At 39.2% G+C, this 20,540-nt stretch overlaps 1 protein-coding gene across 1 annotated transcript in view; it reads left to right on the forward strand.

Moving 5' to 3' along the window:
• ptpa (protein phosphatase 2 phosphatase activator) overlaps positions 1-10,253 on the forward strand; it is a 30,480-nt gene extending 20,227 nt beyond the window's left edge. The window contains exons 9-10 of the mRNA XM_082541245.1: positions 3,240-3,347; positions 9,442-10,253. Coding sequence (XP_082397371.1) covers positions 3,240-3,347; positions 9,442-9,516 — 183 coding nt within the window. The 3' untranslated portion in view covers positions 9,517-10,253. The remainder of the gene's footprint in view (positions 1-3,239; positions 3,348-9,441) is intronic.
• Positions 10,254-20,540: the final 10,287 nt, after the last annotated feature.

Genomic DNA, 20,540 nt, shown 5'->3' on the forward strand with positions numbered 1-20,540 from the left:
TGTTTACTGTTGCCTGTAAGCATACACTCCACTCCATACCCGAGGATTTTCCTCCCATTCACACACATGTGGATACTTCAGACTCTTTTTTTTTTTTTTCTTTTTTTTTTCATTTAAACACAAGGCTCTCGTGTGTGTGAGAGTGTGTGTGTGTGTGTGCGTCCTAAACATGAGTCACTTCCTTCCCCACATGCTCTTGTGAATCACTCCTTCCTCCAGGGAATACGGGCTGTCTCCACCCCCTCCTCCATGCCCTTCCCCCCCCCATGTGTTCTCATGCGAGGCCCTGGAAAGTGTCTGGAGCTGTGTGAGGAGCCGGGGGTTGGATGAGGGGGATGGAAAGAAGGAAAAAAAGAAAAAAAGGAGGGGGTTGTTAGATTGATTCCCCTCAGGGTCTGGGTTTGGGTTCCTCGGCCCTCCTGGGAGAAAATGGTGGGAAAGCCGTTGATGCGCCTCACTTTTTAATTTATGCATTTAGAAATTCATACATTTGTTTTTGTTTGTGTGTTTCTGAGCTTATGCAGAATGTATTAATTTTGAGGTGATTGCTGGATGAACAATCAGCCTTTTGTTCTTTTTAACATTCATCAAATCACTAAAAGCCCCATAATCAATGTAGCAATAATTATTATTATTAAAAAAAAAGCTTGTAATCAGAAGCTTTCTGCATGTCTTTATTGTTAAAAGTGTGACTGAAAGCTCATTATTCATTCGTGTAACAGAGAGACATAAAAGTTAACTGTGAAATGAAAACTAATTATATTATGATTTATATCTCATGTAATGTTTGGTATCATAGCTGAAAAGGAACAATCCACCTGTTAAGTGATGACATATCAGCTCTGCTTCCGGCTCATTCCCAGTCTCTTTGGCTTCTTTTTAGCACCATTCATGTGCAGCACATCTTTTAAGCTCAGTTTTTAATAATTCACAGTGTAGCTACAAATCATGGGTTTGCAGTGTTTTGGTCAACAAAATGTTGGAAATCAGGAAATCATGGCAAATAGAAACTGTGGGCTCTCAGCCTGCCAGCCGTTGGTCAGTTTCTTGTAGTAGCCCTCTCTCGTTTGGAGTTTTTTGGAGTCTTTTTTCACAGGCCTCAAATCTTAGACTTGGTTCTAGATTAGGCTTTGGCACAGACTTGAAAATGAGGATTAAACGAATTGTGTAAATTGGATCTGGCAGAAAACCTACCAAATGGTATCACTCCATTCCTTAGGTGCCTGCTCTGGTTTGCATCTCTGTGTAGAACGATTCAACATGCAGCAAGATAACGTGCTCAACCACACCTCCCAACTTGACTCAAAAATGACTCAAAGACTAAAGAAGACCGAGAGGTTGTCACACTTCCTCTCAAGTCCCATGACCTTGACCCTACTGGACCCTAATCGAGACTGATATCACAGGAGCTTTAGGATCTTCCGTGGAGTCCAAACAACTCGAGTGGTGCTGCCATTGAAGCTAAAGCGAGAGAAACAAAAACTCACAGATTCAGCCTTTGACTGCTGATATTTGTTAAGATGATACCATTTATAATGAAACAGTTTGTTGTCATGTTTTGGACTCCACAGTTTCTATCTTAAATCAGCATTTTATGAATTCAAACATTATCTTCATGTTTCTCTGCATGGAATTAAGAAAGGAGGGTGACAGCTTAAAAAAAGTCTCATGAAACCCTGATTAGAGGTTAATCAGTTATTTATAATTGCAAAACAGTTTCTCTTCAAACTCTGAAATGTCACATTTGAAACTCTAATTACTAACCTTTTGGTGTTAGCAGTGGATCACATGACTGTGTGTCATGGAAGAAGACCCTGCAGTTGTTTGTGTCTTTCAGCTCATTGTTTTGGTTGTAAGGTTTGCAGCGTAGTCTTTACAGCTTTATCAGCTGCTGATTTTCAGCCAATAAACATTTAACTGATGTCTTATCACCTGTTGAAGTTGTGTGCGCTTTTACTCATCTGATCGGAGTCTTTCGTACCTTAAACAGTTAATCACATGTCGTTGGTTCTATACATCCAATCAGAACAGTTCTTCATTAGAAATGGAAAGTAGAATTTTCTTTTTGGCATCAAGAGATTGCATCAGTTTCTTTAAGGCGGAAGTTCAGCTAATTTGAGCTTTTTCTTTTTCTCCCTAACTCGATCCTTTGTTCATAGCTTGTCACTCTTTGGAATGCTGTCAGTAGCTTCACGTGACTGCCAACCATAGACTGTCTGCAAAAGGTGGACATGACCCTTTGGTTTCTGGAATCCATGTTTTGGAGCCTTGGTGTTAGCATTTTGGCAACCTTGTTGTTTGCGTCTTTGTGTTTAGAGCCAGAACTGATTGTAGTTAGATGAGATGGTGACATGCTAAGATATTAGCTAACTTAAGACTTTTAAACTTTAATTATTTGATCTTTTTCACATTGTTTACATATTTATTGTCAGTAAAGGACTGTATGTCCAGTTTAGTGACTCCCAGCACATGATATGATATCATCATCAAGCACTTTTCTACACCTTAATACTTTCTGTCAAACATTCACACTCTGGAAAACTTCAGTATTTTGCTCAAGGATACTTTGGTACGCAAGGGATCGAACCACAAACCTTCTGATTAATAGATGACCTGCTCTACCTCCTTAGCTATAGCCATACAAAGTGTTCCTCCAACTTCATAATGAGTGTTGTTCCTAGATCGTTAATGGAACTGACCAATCACCTTTCTTTTGACATTGCTTCAAAATGGCCATGCCCCCAACAACCCCTGTGGTTTCAAAGATGTGCCATCATCTGGTCAAAGTGATTGAACACTCACCAAAGCCTCTTACGCCAGTCTGTTTGTACCATACACATCATGTGTTGTCCCTATCTCGCCTTTACAGGTCTATAAATAATTTTGGGCAAATGTTGACTTTTTAGTCTTTTAAGGTCTGCAGGAGTTTACACATTTAGAGTTTTCACTGTGTAAAAGAAAAGAAGTAATGGCCGTGGAAACCTTTCCTACCAAGTAAATGGGTTATATTTGGAATCCTCTGCATCTGATTCAGTTTAAAATGGCCAAAGCTCCATCAGTGGAGAAACTCTAGCCTTATAAAAGCTACCTTTACCACCCACAGGGGGGCTGTTTGAAGCTCTAAGACAGATTTTGGAGTAAAAAGGTTGAAATACTATCTTTTAAAAAAGTATTTAGGCATTGCGATGAAGTGGATTAAGGAGATGTAGAATTTAAACTGTCTCTCTCTTTGTGTGCAGATGAAGACGGGTCCATTTGCTGAACACTCCAACCAGCTGTGGAACATCAGTGCCGTTCCCTCCTGGTCCAAAGTCAACCAGGGCCTGATCAGAATGTACAAAGCTGAGGTACGCCTGCTCTCCCCCCCATCCCCCACCCCCCAGTCTCACTGACCATTCATCAGTCTGACAAACAGCTTGCTGTAGAATCCAAATCCAAAACACAGAGAGAACAATTCAAATCAGAAGTTTACAGATCAGATAAACAGGGGCAATTCTAGGATCAAACCTCATATTTTCATGCACATGGTGCCTTGCAATTAATATTAATGTAATATGCTTCTTGCAAACACATTCAGTCCTTTTCACCTTTGCAAACCTAAATTGAACTAGATAAACATTTAAATGTTTGTCTTAAAATGTAGTGTCTAAGAATGACTGGGAATAAATAATCACAGTTCTTAATATAATTTACTGGTTTTAACGTGAGAATTTTAGTTGTGAACCTGAAGCAAAAGCTCAATAACTTTGACCATAATTTTCCAAACTAAGTAAAAGAACAATTTGTAGGAAAGCGAATAATAGCTTTTTTTCAGTCCCTTGTACTCCAAGCAATTAAAAAAGCTCATAATGCCACATTAAACATCTGGACAAAATACAAACGAATACTAGAGTTGCTATAACCTGTAACCTGTCTCCAGTAGAGAAGTTGGGCAATGCTTTGTTTTGTTTTTTCAGGGGTGATGTTATCAAAGTTAGGGTTGCTCGAGCCCTGCCAAAAGGGTCTAAACTCGTCAATCCATGTAAAGCACTTTACTTCATTTATTCTAGTGTGTTTGTACCACTCATACCTGTCTTTTTTTATACTGCAAAGGGAGCTGTATCTCTCAGGTGGACCAGTTTATGTGAAATGGATGGTGTGACAGGTATACTGCAGGGTATATTCCTCCAGTTTAAAGCAGAATTAACTGCTGTGTGGTGTTGAACTGAAAATCTGCAGCCATGCTAACAGATCACATCTACTGTTTCAATTTTTTCCACATTTTGAATCCTAATTGTAACACATTCATACACGCAGTTGCAGTAATTTTGGTTGTAATAAAGCAATAATACACAAATACTAGCTCTCAAACATCTTAGGTTGCCTGTCAATACATTTAACCCCACAGCAGCCATATTATTGGTGAAAATAGTGGGCATAGACCATATAATGCTTTTTAAATAAGTGAACTATAAAAAAAATATATAACTGTATAGTTATTAGGAAAGATGGAAATAAGTTATAAAGATCTAAAATGTTTTTTGCAGCAGACTGTAAAAATGTTTATTTCTGGTGTGCAGTTGGACATTTTAAATTGGGAGTCTATGGGTATGGACTCGCTGTGGGAGCCTCAAGTGGATTTTAGAGGAACTGCAGCCGCCATGTTTGTTTCTTCCCAAGTGGGATCTTTTTGAATGTGTGGTCTTCCAAACTGAAAGTCACGGCTGATTTCTTGAAAGATTTAGTGACGTCTGAAGCTCTTTTCTTTTCTCCTGCTGCACTGCTGTAGCTTTTGTGGTTTCGTGAACCCAGTTAGGCAACATGCAGTCAAAAAACTGAAATGCACACAAAAAAAACATTCTTCTGTAAACTGGATTTCTTGTAATTCTTCACCCGGACTCAGGAAACTGCGTTTTCTTGTTTATGTGACATTTAAAAAGTCAAGTTAACGCCGACTGAGACCAGAAAATGCCCAGACTGGCTGTGCTTTTAGGGAGCGGAGGAGCGAGGCAGGAAAGGGTTAAGAGAGAATGGAATTACGTGTGTGTGTGTGTGTGTGTGTGTGTGTGTGTGTGTGTGTGTGGGCGGTTGGGGGGGTTGTCTAAGCCCGTTCTCCCCGCCTGCATGCCCACATCCTGTGTTTTCCAGAGCAGCCTGTGAGTCTTCCCAAAGAGCTGAGGGGCCAAGCTGTCTGCCTTCCCCTCCTCCTCCTCCTCCTCTGCCGTTCCCTTCATTAAATCCTCCCCTCCCTCTGTCCCGACCTTCCTCCGAGCCTGGAGCAACCATCAGCAGACTTGCATTCCTCTCTCCCTTTTCCTGGCCCCACACAGGGTTTCGAGCAGAGAGCCGGAGTAGACCTAGAAAGAGCCGAATTCACCATTTTTAGTCTGAGAGGAGTTCATTCTGGGGCCTCGCTGGCTGTTTTGAAGCATCTGAATTTGTGAAATAAAACACAAACACAGGAAAAACAATGCTAGAGGGACTAGAGGAGTGTGTATTGTAATAGTTTAAATAAAGAAACTGCCAGGATCCTAGTTGCCAGTGATTTTTAGCCCTTTTACAAGTGACATATTTATTTTTCCCCATAATCTTCTGAAATCAGGCAAAAAATTAAGTCTGGAAGGTAGAAAACGCTTTAAAAAACACAGGCCATACTTTTTGTTAGATCACAGTGAGTGTGTAATTTGCTAAAAGAGGTACTTTCAAGTCAAACTGAAGGAAGGTCATGCATTTGCTGAGGAGTGTTTCCTGAAGGTGATTAATAAACATGTTAAAGAGCAACTATTCTACCTTTGCTGTCACATTGATATTAAAATAGGCTACTCAGACACTCGTTTTCACCCAGTGGACCTCTATGCTGTCACAGAGAGAGGAGGTTGCCCATATACCCTTATATGGGCAACTTGAGCACAAAAGACCCAGGCCCTTCTGATTACTAGGACCAGCCAATAAAAAGCTAAAATGGCTAAATGCTACCACTCACTGTTCAAAAATGAGTCCACAATAAAAAAAATAGCTGTATTGGTGTATGTGATGCTAACAATGGAAATTCCAGCAATGCTCACACAGCGCCCACGTGCTAGTCAAAGCCGCTGTGACCTGAAACATACGTAACTTTAAGCCTTAATGAAATGTAAACAGGTAAGTTATTTTAAAAAATCCACCCCCTGTACATTTATGACAGGTTAAACTATCCATAGAGGCCAAAACTCTTTTATTTCTGCTGTAAAGTTGTCCCTTTTAACATGGGAGTCTATGAGGACTGAGTGACCAGTAAAGCCAGCCTCTGGTGGATGTTAGAGGAACTGCAGCCTTTGGCACTTGATGTTTCAGGTCTGGAGTTTACTGCCTGGGTTATTATAAAGCGATCAGGGTGCTGTTAAATTGCTCTCTGATTAAATTAGACGGTGGGTGGGTGAGTAAGCGACTCTGGCGAGTGTTCTTGAGCAGCGGTGCGGCTCGCTGATGTGTTTTTAATCGTTCCTGGAGGACAGCGGAGCTCTGTGAAGATTGGGAAAAGAAACGTAAACAGCCCTTGATTGCAGGAAAAATAGAAGTTATCACCACATAAAATGGTCAGCAGTTAATTAGAGAACAAAATGAACCACTGTAGGTTAACTGCTGTGATGGTTTATCAAAGTAACTTCTCAGTAGCGTTAATTGCATGTGTGTTATTGTCCTGCTAACGGTCTGTGACAGATAACCTACACAGGCTTTTAATGCTGTGTGTGAAGAGTTGGGCTGTGATCAATGACCGTTTGATGCTTTTACAAGTTAAACATTGATTGAATATCTGTTTAGACAAAAGGTCTGTGAGGCGTGTTTTTCCACCCCAGTTCTGCCCACATGATCGTGACCGATAGTGTCACGGCACAGACAGCCCGAACGCTCCTCCCATCCCCCCACCGCCGCTCCCCCCCCCAAAAAACAGGTCCGTGTGTGCACACAAAGAGCCTCCTCTGGGCTCCTCCACAACTGTTCTGAACGGAGTCGGCATGAAAGACCGGTGGAAAGAGTTCAGGTCGGGGCGAGCCATTTGCTGTGGCTGGTCTGTGTGTGTGTGTGTGTGTGTGTGTGTGTGTGTGTGTGTGTGTGTGTGTGTGTGTGTGTGTGTATATATGTATAAATAAAAATTTTAGGGGTGCAACGATACACAAAATTCACGGTTCGGTTCAGTTCGATACTTTGGTGTCACGGTTCGATATTCTTTCAATACAAAAAAAATGTTCATGCCTTTTTAATTTGTCATTTATTAAAATTATAAATATATATTTTAACTCAAAAGCACAGTTTTTAAATTTACTGTTGCTGAAACAACAAAGGGATAAAATAATAAATCTGTCTGATCGAGAAATCACTCATCTTTGGAAAAGAGAGTTTATTACAGAGAAATGTCTCTTTCCAAAATAAAAGCTATACTATACGCTTCTTCTGGGCTATATTCTCAGCAGCATATTAAACATATCAGGTCCCCATAAGGAGAATCATGTGCTAACGGCTGTCTAAATGACTTGGGTAGTTTGTAGCATGCGTGCTTGTTGTTTTTGTCTGCTTTCACTTGTCTTTGCACTAGGATGATGTCGGCGTAAAGGTACAATCTGAAACGACGTTAATGCCACAACACGGCAAATCATCGATTAAAATCGATTCTGGCTTGGATAACGTGATATCGATTCATTAAAATCCTGAATCGATTTTTTTATATAAATGTATTTTGCCCAAAATTCCAGAATCTCAGGTGAAACGTCTCAAAATTTTGAGAACCACCAAACATTTTAAACAGTAAATGAGAGCAGGTACACGGCTTCTGCACAAAGACGTAAACACAAAGCACGGACCGCGGATCAGAATCGGTGAGATGTGGCTTTCTCACCCGACGGCACGGACACGGTCGGGGCTGAAAGCCGACAGCTCGCTGATTCTGATGTTTCGGCGGGTCCACGCTTTGTGTTTACGCCCTTTTTGCGCTGATTCTAAAGCTGTTAGTTTTATCTCTCTCCAAACAATATTGACCGAACCAGCAGCAAAAGAAGATCCAAACTAAGCTTCACATAAACATCGTCATGGACTCCCTCTGACTTTTGCTGTTTTGCTTCCACCACAATAAAATCACACTTCATGCACAGCTCTCTCTCTTTCTCAGTGTACTTCAAGAACAGTTTCCTGTCTATCCCCGAAATCTGTTTTCTGCATTATTCGCTTGCTTGTTACGCACAAGCCTATGGTGTTTACAGCGCTGTCGGCCAATGTTTTTTTTTCCTTTTACTCACTTCCGAAAAGAAAACCTAATTTCTGCCGTTCAATAGGCTTCTGAACAAATTTAAACTTTTTAAAATTATACAAAATGCAAAACGCTCAGCCGTGTCTCTAACAAAACCGCTGTAACTTCAGAGGCAACGTTCATATGTTGATTAATGGTTTTCTTTCATTTTTGATGTACTGCAGAATATTTTTATAAATTCCCAGGTCAGGAAAATCACCTTCATGTTTTTCTGTGTTTTATCTTCAGCTACTTTGACACAAAGGCATCTGCTGTGATGCTCACACCTTTGATAAAGTCTTGCGTGTGTCAGCTTCCTTTTTATAGATACAAAAATATGTAATTGTACTGATCTGAATTATAATATTTCTGACTGTCTGAGGCAAAATTTCCCAGATTCAAATCGAATTGAATCGAATCGTGGATCGAATCGATTCAGGACCTTGTGAATCGGAATCAAATTGATTCTAGAAATCAGTGATGATACCCAGCCCTACTAAACACTGTTTCAAATTAGCTAAAAAATGGCAGTCAGCCACTTAATTACGTAGTTCTCTATTTCTGATATCTGCTGACATTAATTTTACAAGTTTTTGGTCCTCGCGTGGTTCATATTTCCTTTACATTTCCTTTACATGCGTACTCTTTCCTCACTTTCTCATCGTCTTGAGTTCGCCTGTACTTTATTGTCCCCTTTAAATCATGTTTTTCATTCACACTTGTTCTCCAGTTTCTCTGCACTTGTGTATTAGTTTCAAATGTGTGTTCGCTGTCACACAGAAAGTACACATTCTGACAGTATTTCAGAGTAACCCTGAGATCACAGTTAGCCATTTTACTTTTTTTACATCTGTTTGCTGACTCGTGTTTCTCTTCCCCTTAACCTGTCATATACATCTTTGTCTTAGTTTCTCAAATATATTTTGTATATTTTCTTCCCACAGTAGTTCCACTTGTGATATTATCTTGAGTTCACCTGGACCTTATTATCCCCTTTTAGATTATTTGTTTTCATTTACGTCTGCCATACGATTCATCTACACTTTTGTTCTTTTGTTGTTTCAGCTGTCACAAAAAATGTTCAAATGGACAAATTTAGATACTTTTGATATTATATTTCAGATCACAGTTAGCTTGCTACTTCTCTGAAGCAAACTGAGATATTAAGTCTTTTTTCCTGCCTGTTTCCCCTTTGTTTTCAGTGTTTGGAAAAGTTCCCCGTGATCCAGCACTTCAAGTTCGGTAGCTTGCTGTCCATCCAGCCAGCAAAGCCTTGACTCTCATGCGAGGAAACACGATGGAAAAGACCAAAATCCCAACTCGTTGGAACCTGCAGTTTCCCTTCCTCTGGCGTCCTCACGTGCAAATCCGACAGTAGCAAAAGACAACCACATGTAGTGTGACACCTCATCCCCTCATGGGCACGCGTGTGGTCATGAAAGCTTGCAGATATCCATAACTTTAATGCAAAGGTGGAAGAAGAGCTTTGTGAATCTGGAGCATCACATTTTTGTCATGTTATTTAAGTGATGGATAGAGTTTGAGGGACTTTTGTTTTGTTATCAGGTTTGCTCATTGGTGCTTTATATTTAAATTTGACACTGGAGTGGATAAAAATATGACTTCTTCATAATCTTCTGCCATAGTTCCATCTTCGGTTTTACTGCTTTTTCAACCAAATGTTTGCATTTGTTTTCTTTTTTGCAGATGTACCAATAATTAAATTTCCCATTTTGCCCAAACTTCTCATTCATAATTTGACATGAAAAATGTACTCTATATTTTATACTTTAAGAAATGTATTGTGGGAAAAGTAACGGATTAGATTTGACTGTCTTTGCATGAAAGCTTTCTTTTTCATTAGTTTTCTGTCCCTCGCTGTCACCGTCAGTAGTGTAAACCGGTGTCTTCTTCCAATCCCGGCCCAGTCTGAATCCATTTATTTCATCTGACATCAGCTCCAATAGTAAATACTGTAAATTGACAAACCATGAATAAATTGCTGTGGTTGTTCTGTGCAGCTTTTTCCTGAAAACGCTCACCACAAACAAAAGATTTATGATTTCTCTCTCCTGCTTTACATTTTACGTGTTCTAAAGCCGTTTTAATTTAATAAAAGAGAAGCTATTTTTGTGACCCCCAAAACTTGATTTCATACATTTCACCTCTCTGTGCACTTGATTTGTCTTCATATTTTCAGTGTAACATTAAAGCCACTATATAAAGTCCTGTGCACAAGTCTTGAGCCACCCTTCATTTCTTAATTTCTGGGGGGAAAGTATGAAATGCATTTATTGAAACGTGCCATTTACCATTTTATTGAAACGTGCAAACACCCTTAACTCTCTTAATCAAGCTGCCCATAATTGCACTAGGTAATCTTCAGAAATAGTTCTTTTTCAAGGACGTTCCAAGGTCTTTGTGGGATGCTGGCTGACACTTTCTGTGACTATGATCCCGCCCTACCTCTGCGAAGGTCTGTGCTCTGAGGAGATCAGTCAATGACTGATCATTTCCCACTGTGTTTTTCTGTCAGCGTATGCTTTTGCTGCATTGGCAGTGTGTTTGGGATCACTGTCATGCTGACAAATGAAGGTGCGGCCAATCAGATGCTTTCCAGGTGGTATCACATTTTGTATCAAAATCTGACTGTACTTGTCTGCTATCAATTTTGACAAGCTCTCCAACAACATTGGCTGAAATGCAGTCCAAACCATGACAGAGCCTCCACTGTGTTTTACAGATGGCTGTAGTTAGTCACTGTTGTACTTCAGTGCATACTGACGGTGATTTGAACCAAAACTGAAATTTGGATTCATCACTCCATCAGACCGGTTTTCACTGATTTTCAGTCCAGTTATTATGTGATGTGGCTCATATCTCAGCCCTGTCTCCCTTTCTCAGTAATGGCTTCTTGGTGGCCATTCTTCCACTGGGACCATTTCTGACGAGGGTTCAGTGAATGGTAGATGGATCAACTGAAGCTCCAGAATGCGTTCCATGTCAAAGTAGACCAAGTTTTCTACTACTAGCTCTTTGAGAATCGCCTTGTTGATGAAAAAATACGCCCACCTTTTATAGAGTACGGTGAGTTCAAGGGACGTGTTATTAGACGATGAGGTCGACAGACACATGTATGCAGGTGCTTTTGGAACCTAAATGTTGAGAGGTACGTCTCAGGAGCAAGAAATGTTTTTCATTTTTTCATTACTACATCTTTTTTTTAGTTTTTTAGTTTTATGTCTGCTTTCACTCGTTTTAATCTCTTTTCTTTCCCCTCATTTAGTTGCTGAAGTTGACGTTTTCAATAATAAATTTTATTAAAAAGTGGCTTTCAAAACACCCAAGGACACTGTACAGAGCAAATACTCCAGGCATAAAAACAGGAAATAAACACAATAATAGAAGAAAGTTTAAGAGCATGGAGAAGTTATATAGAGTAGGCTATGTTGAGCAGGTGGGTTTTGAGGGACTAAAAAAAACTTTTTCCAGCTAGTTTTATAACTTCTTGTTTCAGGTCTTCTTTCAGGTGCTTCACTGTGGTCACTTTGCATCTTTTTGTCATTTATTGCTCTTTTTTTAGATTTTGTTTTCTGGCTTTTTGCTGTTGATTTTATCTTTGTAATCATTTTTGTGTGTTTGGAATGATTTTACCCTTCATCTCAGTAATTTTAAATGTTTTTGTGATTATTTTATGTTAATTTTTTATTGTTTTGTGTCTCCCTTCATTAGTTTATGTCAGTTTGCTGTCATTTGCTCATCATACAGCTTTGTGGATCTTTTAATCTCTTTTTAGTCATTTCTGCATCTGCTTGGGTCTTTTTTTGTCGTCTTTGCAGTTGGTTTGCTCCATTTGATGTGTCTACAACTGTTTCAGATTGGGATGTTTTCATTTGAATCTCTGTTCATGTCTGTTTTGGTAGTTTTATATCTCTTTTAATTCTTTTATCCCTGCCGCATCATTTTGCATCTCCTTGTAGTCGTTTTACTTCCCTTAAAACATCTCGTCATCTATTGCTCCACTTCACTCCTTTCTTTGCTTGTTTTTATTTGTGTCTCTTCAGGAGAGTGCACATCTTCACAGACACTACACCTCTCATTATGACCATCATATGTCAATTTTGGGGTGTTTTTACATCTTTTTTGTCATCATTTTATGTCTAAATTGTTTATCTTACATTTTTGTGGTGATTTCAGCATCTTCAGTGTCATTTAATATCTCTTTAGAGTCATTTTGTCTTCTCTGTGCAGTGATTTATTATTGTCTCTTTCATTTCCAGCTATTTTATGTCTCTGAGATTCTTCTTAAACCTCATCTCAGTGATTTGACTTCTCTCTGTGGATTCTTTATGTCTGCTTCTGGTTCATTTATGTTTTTCTCCAGCTGTTTGTCATCTGTGTTTTTGTGGTTCGATGTCTTTTTTTGTAATTTTAAATCTCACTGAGATCATTTTTTTCTCTTATGTCATTTCATATCTTATTTTAGTTGTTTTATGCCTGTGCTTGTTTTCCTTCCCAGTGGTTTTTATGTGTCTTTGCAGTATTTTTAGCTTTATGTCATGTCAGTCATTCTTTGCATCTCTGTGTTTGTCATTTTGTAGTTTTATTTTTGTAGTTTTCTGTTTCTTTCTGGTTGTTTTATCCTTCTCGCTTCAATTTTTTAAAAAACTGTAGTTAATTTCTGATAGTTGTTTTTTGTTTATTGTCTCTTTTCAGACTTTCTTTGTCTTTTGCAGTTGTTTTCCCTCATTTTGCAGCTGTCTTTGTGGATTATTTCGCATCACTCCTCAGTCATCCAAGGCTATTTTTTTTGGCTATTTTCTTTTTCTTCGTGGTTGTCTTCTGGCTCTTTTTCTTTTGTATCTCTGAATTGTTTTACTCCTCATCTGCGTTGTCATTTAACATCTCTCTGTAGTCATTTTCGTGAATTTTAGTCTTGGTTTAGTTTTTTTTACATGTCCTTTCACTTCTTTGATGTCTCTGCTTTTGAACATTTTACATCTTTGTGGACTTTTTTTTGTAGTTATTTTACACCTCTTTTTATTCTTTGTTTTGGCTGTTATCAGTCACCGTGGTACTTTTACATTTGATTATTTTCTGTTCCGAGACATTTGAATCAAACGAGTGTTTCTCCCCTCTGCGGAGAGAGGCCGAGTCTCGCTGACTCAGATATTGACTTCTCGTACAGTGCGAGTCATAAAGCAGGAGGAGTGAGAGGTCACAAATTCTCTTAAATCGCTCGTTCACGTGACCGAAGGCGCGGTCTGCTGGTGCGAGCGGTTCCTGTGTGAGTTTTACACGTCCTGCTTGTGACCCACAGATGAACTGAGCAGTGAGGCAGATGGATTCTGAAACGAGGGGGGAAAGTGTTGAATATTGCATGAGTCGGTCTACTTTACACTGCTCCTTCATGCAGGCGAAGATTTTTAGTTTTCAGATGTGGCTATCAGGAGTAAAAGAGAGCTCTGACAACTGTGAAGGTCCTTTATTTGAGAAAAGTGGGAAAAAAAGCAAAGTCCTGGAAATCCCCTGACTTCCAGGACTGCAGAGCTGAGAGTAAAACAAGTCTAAAGGCGAAGCAGCGGCTTCAGACTAAATGCTGTTCAACCAGAAAAGCAGCTCTCCTTTCACATTTGTTCAACTGCCGTAAGCTAAAAGCTCCACACATGAGTCAGTGTAGTATGACGAGCCCTGCTCCCTGACTCACAGTCATAAACTCCCTCTAACTCACGAGTCCCAGGTCTTTGTGTTGACTTAGTTTGAGAACTTTAGGTGCTAGAGAAAGGTTCAGGACTTTTTGAGATTATAGTTCTGAACATTTCTCAGATTTCTCCCCAGCGTTACGACCTCTGCATACAGCAGGGGTATATTTCCAATTGAAGTAAGACTTTGGGCATTCCTCTGTCTTTAGACTCTCAAGTATCTGCAGTCTGAGGTGTGAGGGTTATTTTTATATGTGTTGATCACTACATAGAAGTATCTTGCTACGTAGTACAGGCCTCTGATCAGAGTGTAAACACAGTCAACAAAGGGGCTGAATGTTCCCGGAACTTTTGGAGAACATCTGCAACTGATGCAACATCGTCGAGCTGGCCTGGGATGACGTGAAGAGGTGGAAGAAATGTGCCAAGTTTTCCTACATTCTCAGAAAAAAACAGTCCGTTGTACAACAACAACAACAACAACAACCTGGTTTGGTTTTTATTTGCTCTTCTTTATTAGACTCGTATTTGAAAATCTGCCCTTTCATCTGTCTCTTCAGGTTCTCAGTAAATTTTGTCCCTCCCTGGTGGGGCTAAGAACTAAAGCCCCAAAAATAAATGTGTGGTAAAGAGTGATGTTTGTGTGGGACACTGAAGATTTGAGAAGAAATCAGTGTTCACTTGACACTTTATTAGGTTCGTCAGGCTTCAGAAGATGGTACGCTGTGGTCATGGACATGGTCAGCAACAATACTCAGGCAGACTGCAGGGTTTCAATGATGCTCAGTCATTAGTGAGGAGTCCAAAGTATGCCACACCATTACTCATCAGACCAGACAACATTTTTTCAGTCTTTTGTTGTCCAGTGTTTTGTGAGCCTCTGTGAATCATAGACTCAGTTTTCTGTTTTTAAAGGACCAGTGTGGTCCTCTGCTGCCAGAACAAGGTTTGACATATTGCACATTGAGAGATGGTCTTCTGCATGCCTTAGTTGTCATGACTGGTTATTCAATTCAATTCAATTTTATTTATATAGCGCCAAATCACAACAAAAGTCGCCTCAAGGCGCTTCATAGATACAGAGAAAGACCCAACAATCATATGACCCCCTATGAGCAAGCACTTTGGCGACAGTGGGAAGGAAAAACTCCCTTTTAACAGGAAGAAACCTCCGGTAGAACCAGGCCCAGGGAGGGGCGGCATCTGCTGCGACCGGTTGGGGTGAGAGAAGGAAGACAGGATAAAAGACATGCTGTGGAAGAGAGACGGAGGGTAATAACAGATATGATTCAATGCAGAGAGGTCTATTAACACAGAGTGAGTCAATCTATCTAAGTTATCTAAGTTATTGCTGCCTTCTTATCAACTTAAAGCAGTCTAGCCTTTCTCCTCTGACCTCACACACCAGCAAGGCATTTTCACTCAGACCTGCTGCTAACTGGATATTTTCTCCTTTCTGAAGTGTTCTCTATAAACCCGAGAGATGTTTATGTGGGCAAATCTCAGCAGGTCAGCACTTTGTGAAATACTCAGACCAGCCTGTCTGGCACCAACAACCGTGCCATGTTCAACGTCACTTCAATCACCTTTCGGATGCTCAGTTTGAACTTCAACAGGTCATCGTCACCATGTCTATAAACCTAGGTTACTGTCATGTGATTGGATGATTAGATATTTGCACTAACAATCAGTCGAATAGGTGTACCTAACATAGTGGCCATTGATCAAACTATGAAAACTAAATGACGATAAAAACTTTTGAAAATGCTCCACAGTCTCTATAAAGCTGGTCACATGACCTGAAATGTAATTTGTGATTTGTAGGATTTTATGCGTTACATCCTGTACTTTACAGTAAAACTACATGATGGTTCCTGCATTATATTAAATTAAACTTCTCATATAGCTTTTGAGTTGTAACTTCAAGACTTTAGAAATATGTGCAAGCAGAAAATTAAAAAGGTATTATATTGCATTCATACATTGTCTTCCACTTATCCGAAGTTGGGTTGTGGTAGCAGCCAGCTACGCAAGATGTTCCAGATGTCCTTCTCCCCAGCCACACTTTCCAATTTCTGCTGGAGGATCCCAACGGATTTCCAGACAGAGATGAGATATATAATCTCTCCACTGGGTTCAGGGTCTATCTCAGTTAGGTGTGCCCAGAAAACCTCTGGAGGCATCCTAACCACCTCAACTGGCTCCTTTCGACATGTAAAATCGACAGATAAAGAGTGATTCAGGAAACCCCAGTGAAGATTCAGAGCTCAAGAATCTCACCCATAAGTGACAAACTGGGGCCCTCTCCTGACTGAGGCCTTTGACATTTTATTAAAAAGTCCAACTTTACAGGAGAAATAACCATTTTTACAGCCTTCTACAGAAACAACTTTGGACTCTGCTGATGATGCAGTCGCTTTGACCATCCTTTATATACAGTCTATGTGAAAAAGGTCATACGTGCCAGTATAACCCAGAGTTTTAAGCATGTTAATAAACTCTGTGCCTGGCCCTCTCCCAGTGGGGCAGACATAGAAAGTATGGCCCTTACTGAAAATGATTTATAGCAATAATACTGAGCTGCCTGACTTTTGTACTGAAACATGAACTGCTCCACAGAAAAAGCCACCATTTTTTAAAAAAAAAAAGAAAGAAAGAAAAGAAAAGCCAGGCATACACTCCCCTGTTTGTTCCTGTTAGCAGCCTGAACACGTTGCTCAACACCGCATGTGGTCTGTTAAACCAACCTTCTGTTCTCTGCTCGTGGGTTTGTGAACAAACTGATACTCTTACTGTTGTTTTACACTCACACATGTAGAGACAGAGAAATTTCATGAATCCAGAGAGATGTTTGCCTATTTTCTGTCGTCTTTAGGTGAAGCATCAGAATTATTTTACCTGGAAACATGGAGAGCTTTATGAACCACTGTCTCAATTGATCGTTCAGAAGTTTAAGTGCAGCTTGGTGAATTCTTTTGGAGCAGAAATGTGAAGCAAAGAAAGGCTGGATTTCATGGCCTCATTAGGAGGAATGTTTGGAATGGGACAGCTGCATCGACCCGTTCTGACATGTTTGGGCTTGAAATGTGGTCGAGCATGGAGGCAGTTTCTGAAATGGGATGCAGCTGCAGACTTAAGTTGGGGTAGAGTGGCAGTGGAAAGAAACCAAATATTCAAGTAACCTATTGTTCTTAATTTTAAAGCCTTTGTCTTCCAGTTTGAATCGTCTCTCTAATTCCACTGCACTGCAAAGTGAAATATTTCGCTTTTATTCAGCTTTCTAGTTTGTAATAATTTAGAAAAAAATCAGAATTTTAATGGACAGTAACTTTATTCTTCCACTTGGGGACATAAATTAATTAATTCTATGTGTCAGAAATGTGTCGATGAGCTAATAATGTTGGTGTGATGACATTTTAATAATACATGTATTCTAATAACATTTGTGGGTTATACTCATTTCTAGTATGTATGTCATATTTAATGATTTGTTACTTACTTTTTTTATCCATATAATACAAATCAATACAATACAATACAGTTTTATTTATATAGCATATTGAAAAAGCCAAAGGCACACCAAAGGGCTTCACAATAATGCAGAGAATCAAAACAACAAAATAAAGCGCAAGATGCGTATTTCTGCACATAAGTGCATTAATAAATCAACTGTTAATTCCACTTCTGAGATTTCGCTCTTGCAAACAGGAAATAAACCTTAATTTTTTTAGTTTCAATTATTTTGTCATTTATACCAGCAATTTCTGTAATCTTTTTGTAAATGTATGCATTTTTGTGTCATTTTTAATGTATTTTGCTTATTTACATCTAATGTTATGTACATGTCCTTTATTTTTATATATACTTTATTTATTTTTTTTCTTATTTCTGTTATGGGTACTTTATGTAACATCAAGTAGCTTTTAAACCACTTTACCATAACTGTGTCTTTATAAAGTTTTGATTGGATAAAACTGTCATTTTTAAATGATGTCACAACCTGGTTTTTAGTGTAGAATAACATCCAGCAGACTATCTGACACTGAAACGAGGACGTGACCTGTTTGTTTTTGTTTTAATGTCAAAATGTGACTCTCTCATCAATATGCATCATTAAGTATGCACAGGAGGTGTGGTCTGCTTTTTCATTCTAATTTATGATAATGAGGGCGGGGTCCAGTTGTCTTACAGTGAATGCAAAACAAAGTGGTCCACCCTGGTATGTAAATACAGGGGTGGTCTGTATGTAAATACAGACATGGTTGATTTATTTATTTTTAATTTCTCAATATGTAGGTAAGAGGGTATCGCTCTGTTTGCTTTTTTAATATAAATATTTAACTGGCCATTGATTATTTTGATGACAGAAAAGTTATTTTATTTACTTCTTTTTTAAAAAGTCCCCTGAAAAAACCCCACTGTGATGACACCCATTCACCTCCTATATTTGAGTGGAGACAAAAGTCTCAGAAAACATCCCCAAACCTTAACAAATAAATCACAACTCTTTATTAAACACATTAGGCTGGTTTAAGCCATTATTATCCAATATATTCCAGTTGATTCATGTAAATAAGCAAATATCCTCAAACATATAAGTTAGTCATGGAGTTCTGCAGGGTTTTGTACCGGGACCTATAATTTTTATGTTAGGTATGCTTCCCTTTGGCAATATTATCAGAAAACATAGATTTTCATTGCTTTTCAGATGATACCCAGACTCAAATAATTTAGTTAACTACAGATGTTATATGAGACACAAAGGCCAATGACATTAAGTTTTCTACTCCTAATGTTAGACAAAATTGAGGTTCCTGTATTTAGAAACATGGTGACTCAACACATGCTTTAGATGCTACTACTGTGAAATCAAAATGAAACAGTGCATTCAAAAGGTTTTATAGGTGCATAAATCCTATAACATGCTACAACATGCTACAGTAGCAATGCTACTGTACCAAGGCAGATTGCTCAATTCCTGATGCTGTAGGAGGAGTTTGCTGACAAACAAATAAACAGGTTTGACATATTATAGTTAGATCAGTAAGCCGGCTTTCATTCATCTGCACAATATCGATAAAATGCCTAACATTAGAAACAAGATGTCTCAGAGTGGTGCTAAAAAACAAATTCATGCATTTGTTAGTTTTTGGCTGGACTACTTTAATCCTTTATTAACAGGTCGTTCTAAAAACGAATTGAAAAAGCCTTCAGTTGATTCAGAATGCTGCACTGTGAGCACTAACAGGAACAAGAATGAAAGCTCCTTCATTCGCTCCCTGTTAAATCCAGAATTGAATTTAGAATCCTTCTGGTTGGATGCAAAGTCAAGCCTCGTGTCCAAAACATTTTATCCCCGTGCTCTTAGACTGCAGGTTTACTTGTGCTTCATAGAGCTTTTAAAAGCAGAATGGGAGGCATAGCCTTTAGTTGTCAGACTACTCTTCTGTGAAACCAGCTTGGAAGTGTTTTTTGGATAAAGTTTATAGTTATTGTGTTATGCTTCATCTATAAAGTGCTTGTGAAATAGGACTGCTACATCATACTGGTCCAGTCTTTTACCTTTTCCTTTTATGCTGCTACAAACCCAAGGTGATGATTATCTATGATCCTTCACTCTCTGTGGATTTATACCTTTTTAAGCTTGCATCTTTTTCCCCTCTTACCTTTGTTTTCTGCATGTGTCTCCAGCTGGTTCCTGATCTGTTGTTACTGGTCCTCCACCAGTTTACCCAGTGTTTTATTGTCTGTTGTGTGTCTGTTCTCTTCTTTGCTCTCTTTGCTCTCCCCTCACCACCCCCAACCAGTGGCGGCAGATGGCCGACCTCCCTGAGCCTGGACCTGCTGGAGGTTCCTTCCTTTTAAAAGGGTCTTTTTTCTCTTTCCCCCCTCCCTCCTCGTTGTAATCAGGTTTTCTTCTAACCCAGGTGTAGGAACTATGAAAGGCACAACTTTCTATGAAAAGACACAAAAATATCTGATTTGTATAATGAAAGTGACAATTATTAAGATTGCTAACGTATGTAAAAACTTAAAATAATAATGGTGACTACTCTGGACCATTATTTGTTGCATTTATATACATATATAAACCAACAATGCAAATGCAAGATTGGCATTTAGATGCTTCTGGGACTGGCTACTTATGCAGAAAGGCAAATCTGGGGTAGACTGGACAACGTACAATTGAGGTATAAAAAATAAAATTCAAAACTGCTGTTGGTGAAACTTTAAATGTTGCCATGGCACCAGTTCCATATCCTTGAACAAAAGTTTCACAATTTAGAATCGCCAAGGTCTAGATAAAAATGACTGAACATTGAAGTCGATCCCGTTAAATCTGAAAGGAGAGTTTTTATAAGACTTGAAAGTGGCAGACTTCTTGTTGGGTTTGTAGCTTCAAGAGTTCTGCACAGACAGTCTAGCAGTCATCAAGAAAAACTCACCTGTCAGACTAAGGAAGCTGGTGTACAGTATATATCAGCCAAAAGATGGCCAAAGTGATGTTCATCTACATGCCAACCCACTCAGTGATTCAGAGGAATGCTGAAGAACTCGACTTGACCTGACTAGCAGTCAGGAAAACATCAAGCCAAGAC

Source organism: Aulonocara stuartgranti, assembly GCF_965226115.1.
Source record: "Aulonocara stuartgranti genome assembly, chromosome: 7".
Classification (NCBI taxonomy): Eukaryota; Metazoa; Chordata; class Actinopteri; order Cichliformes; family Cichlidae; genus Aulonocara; species Aulonocara stuartgranti.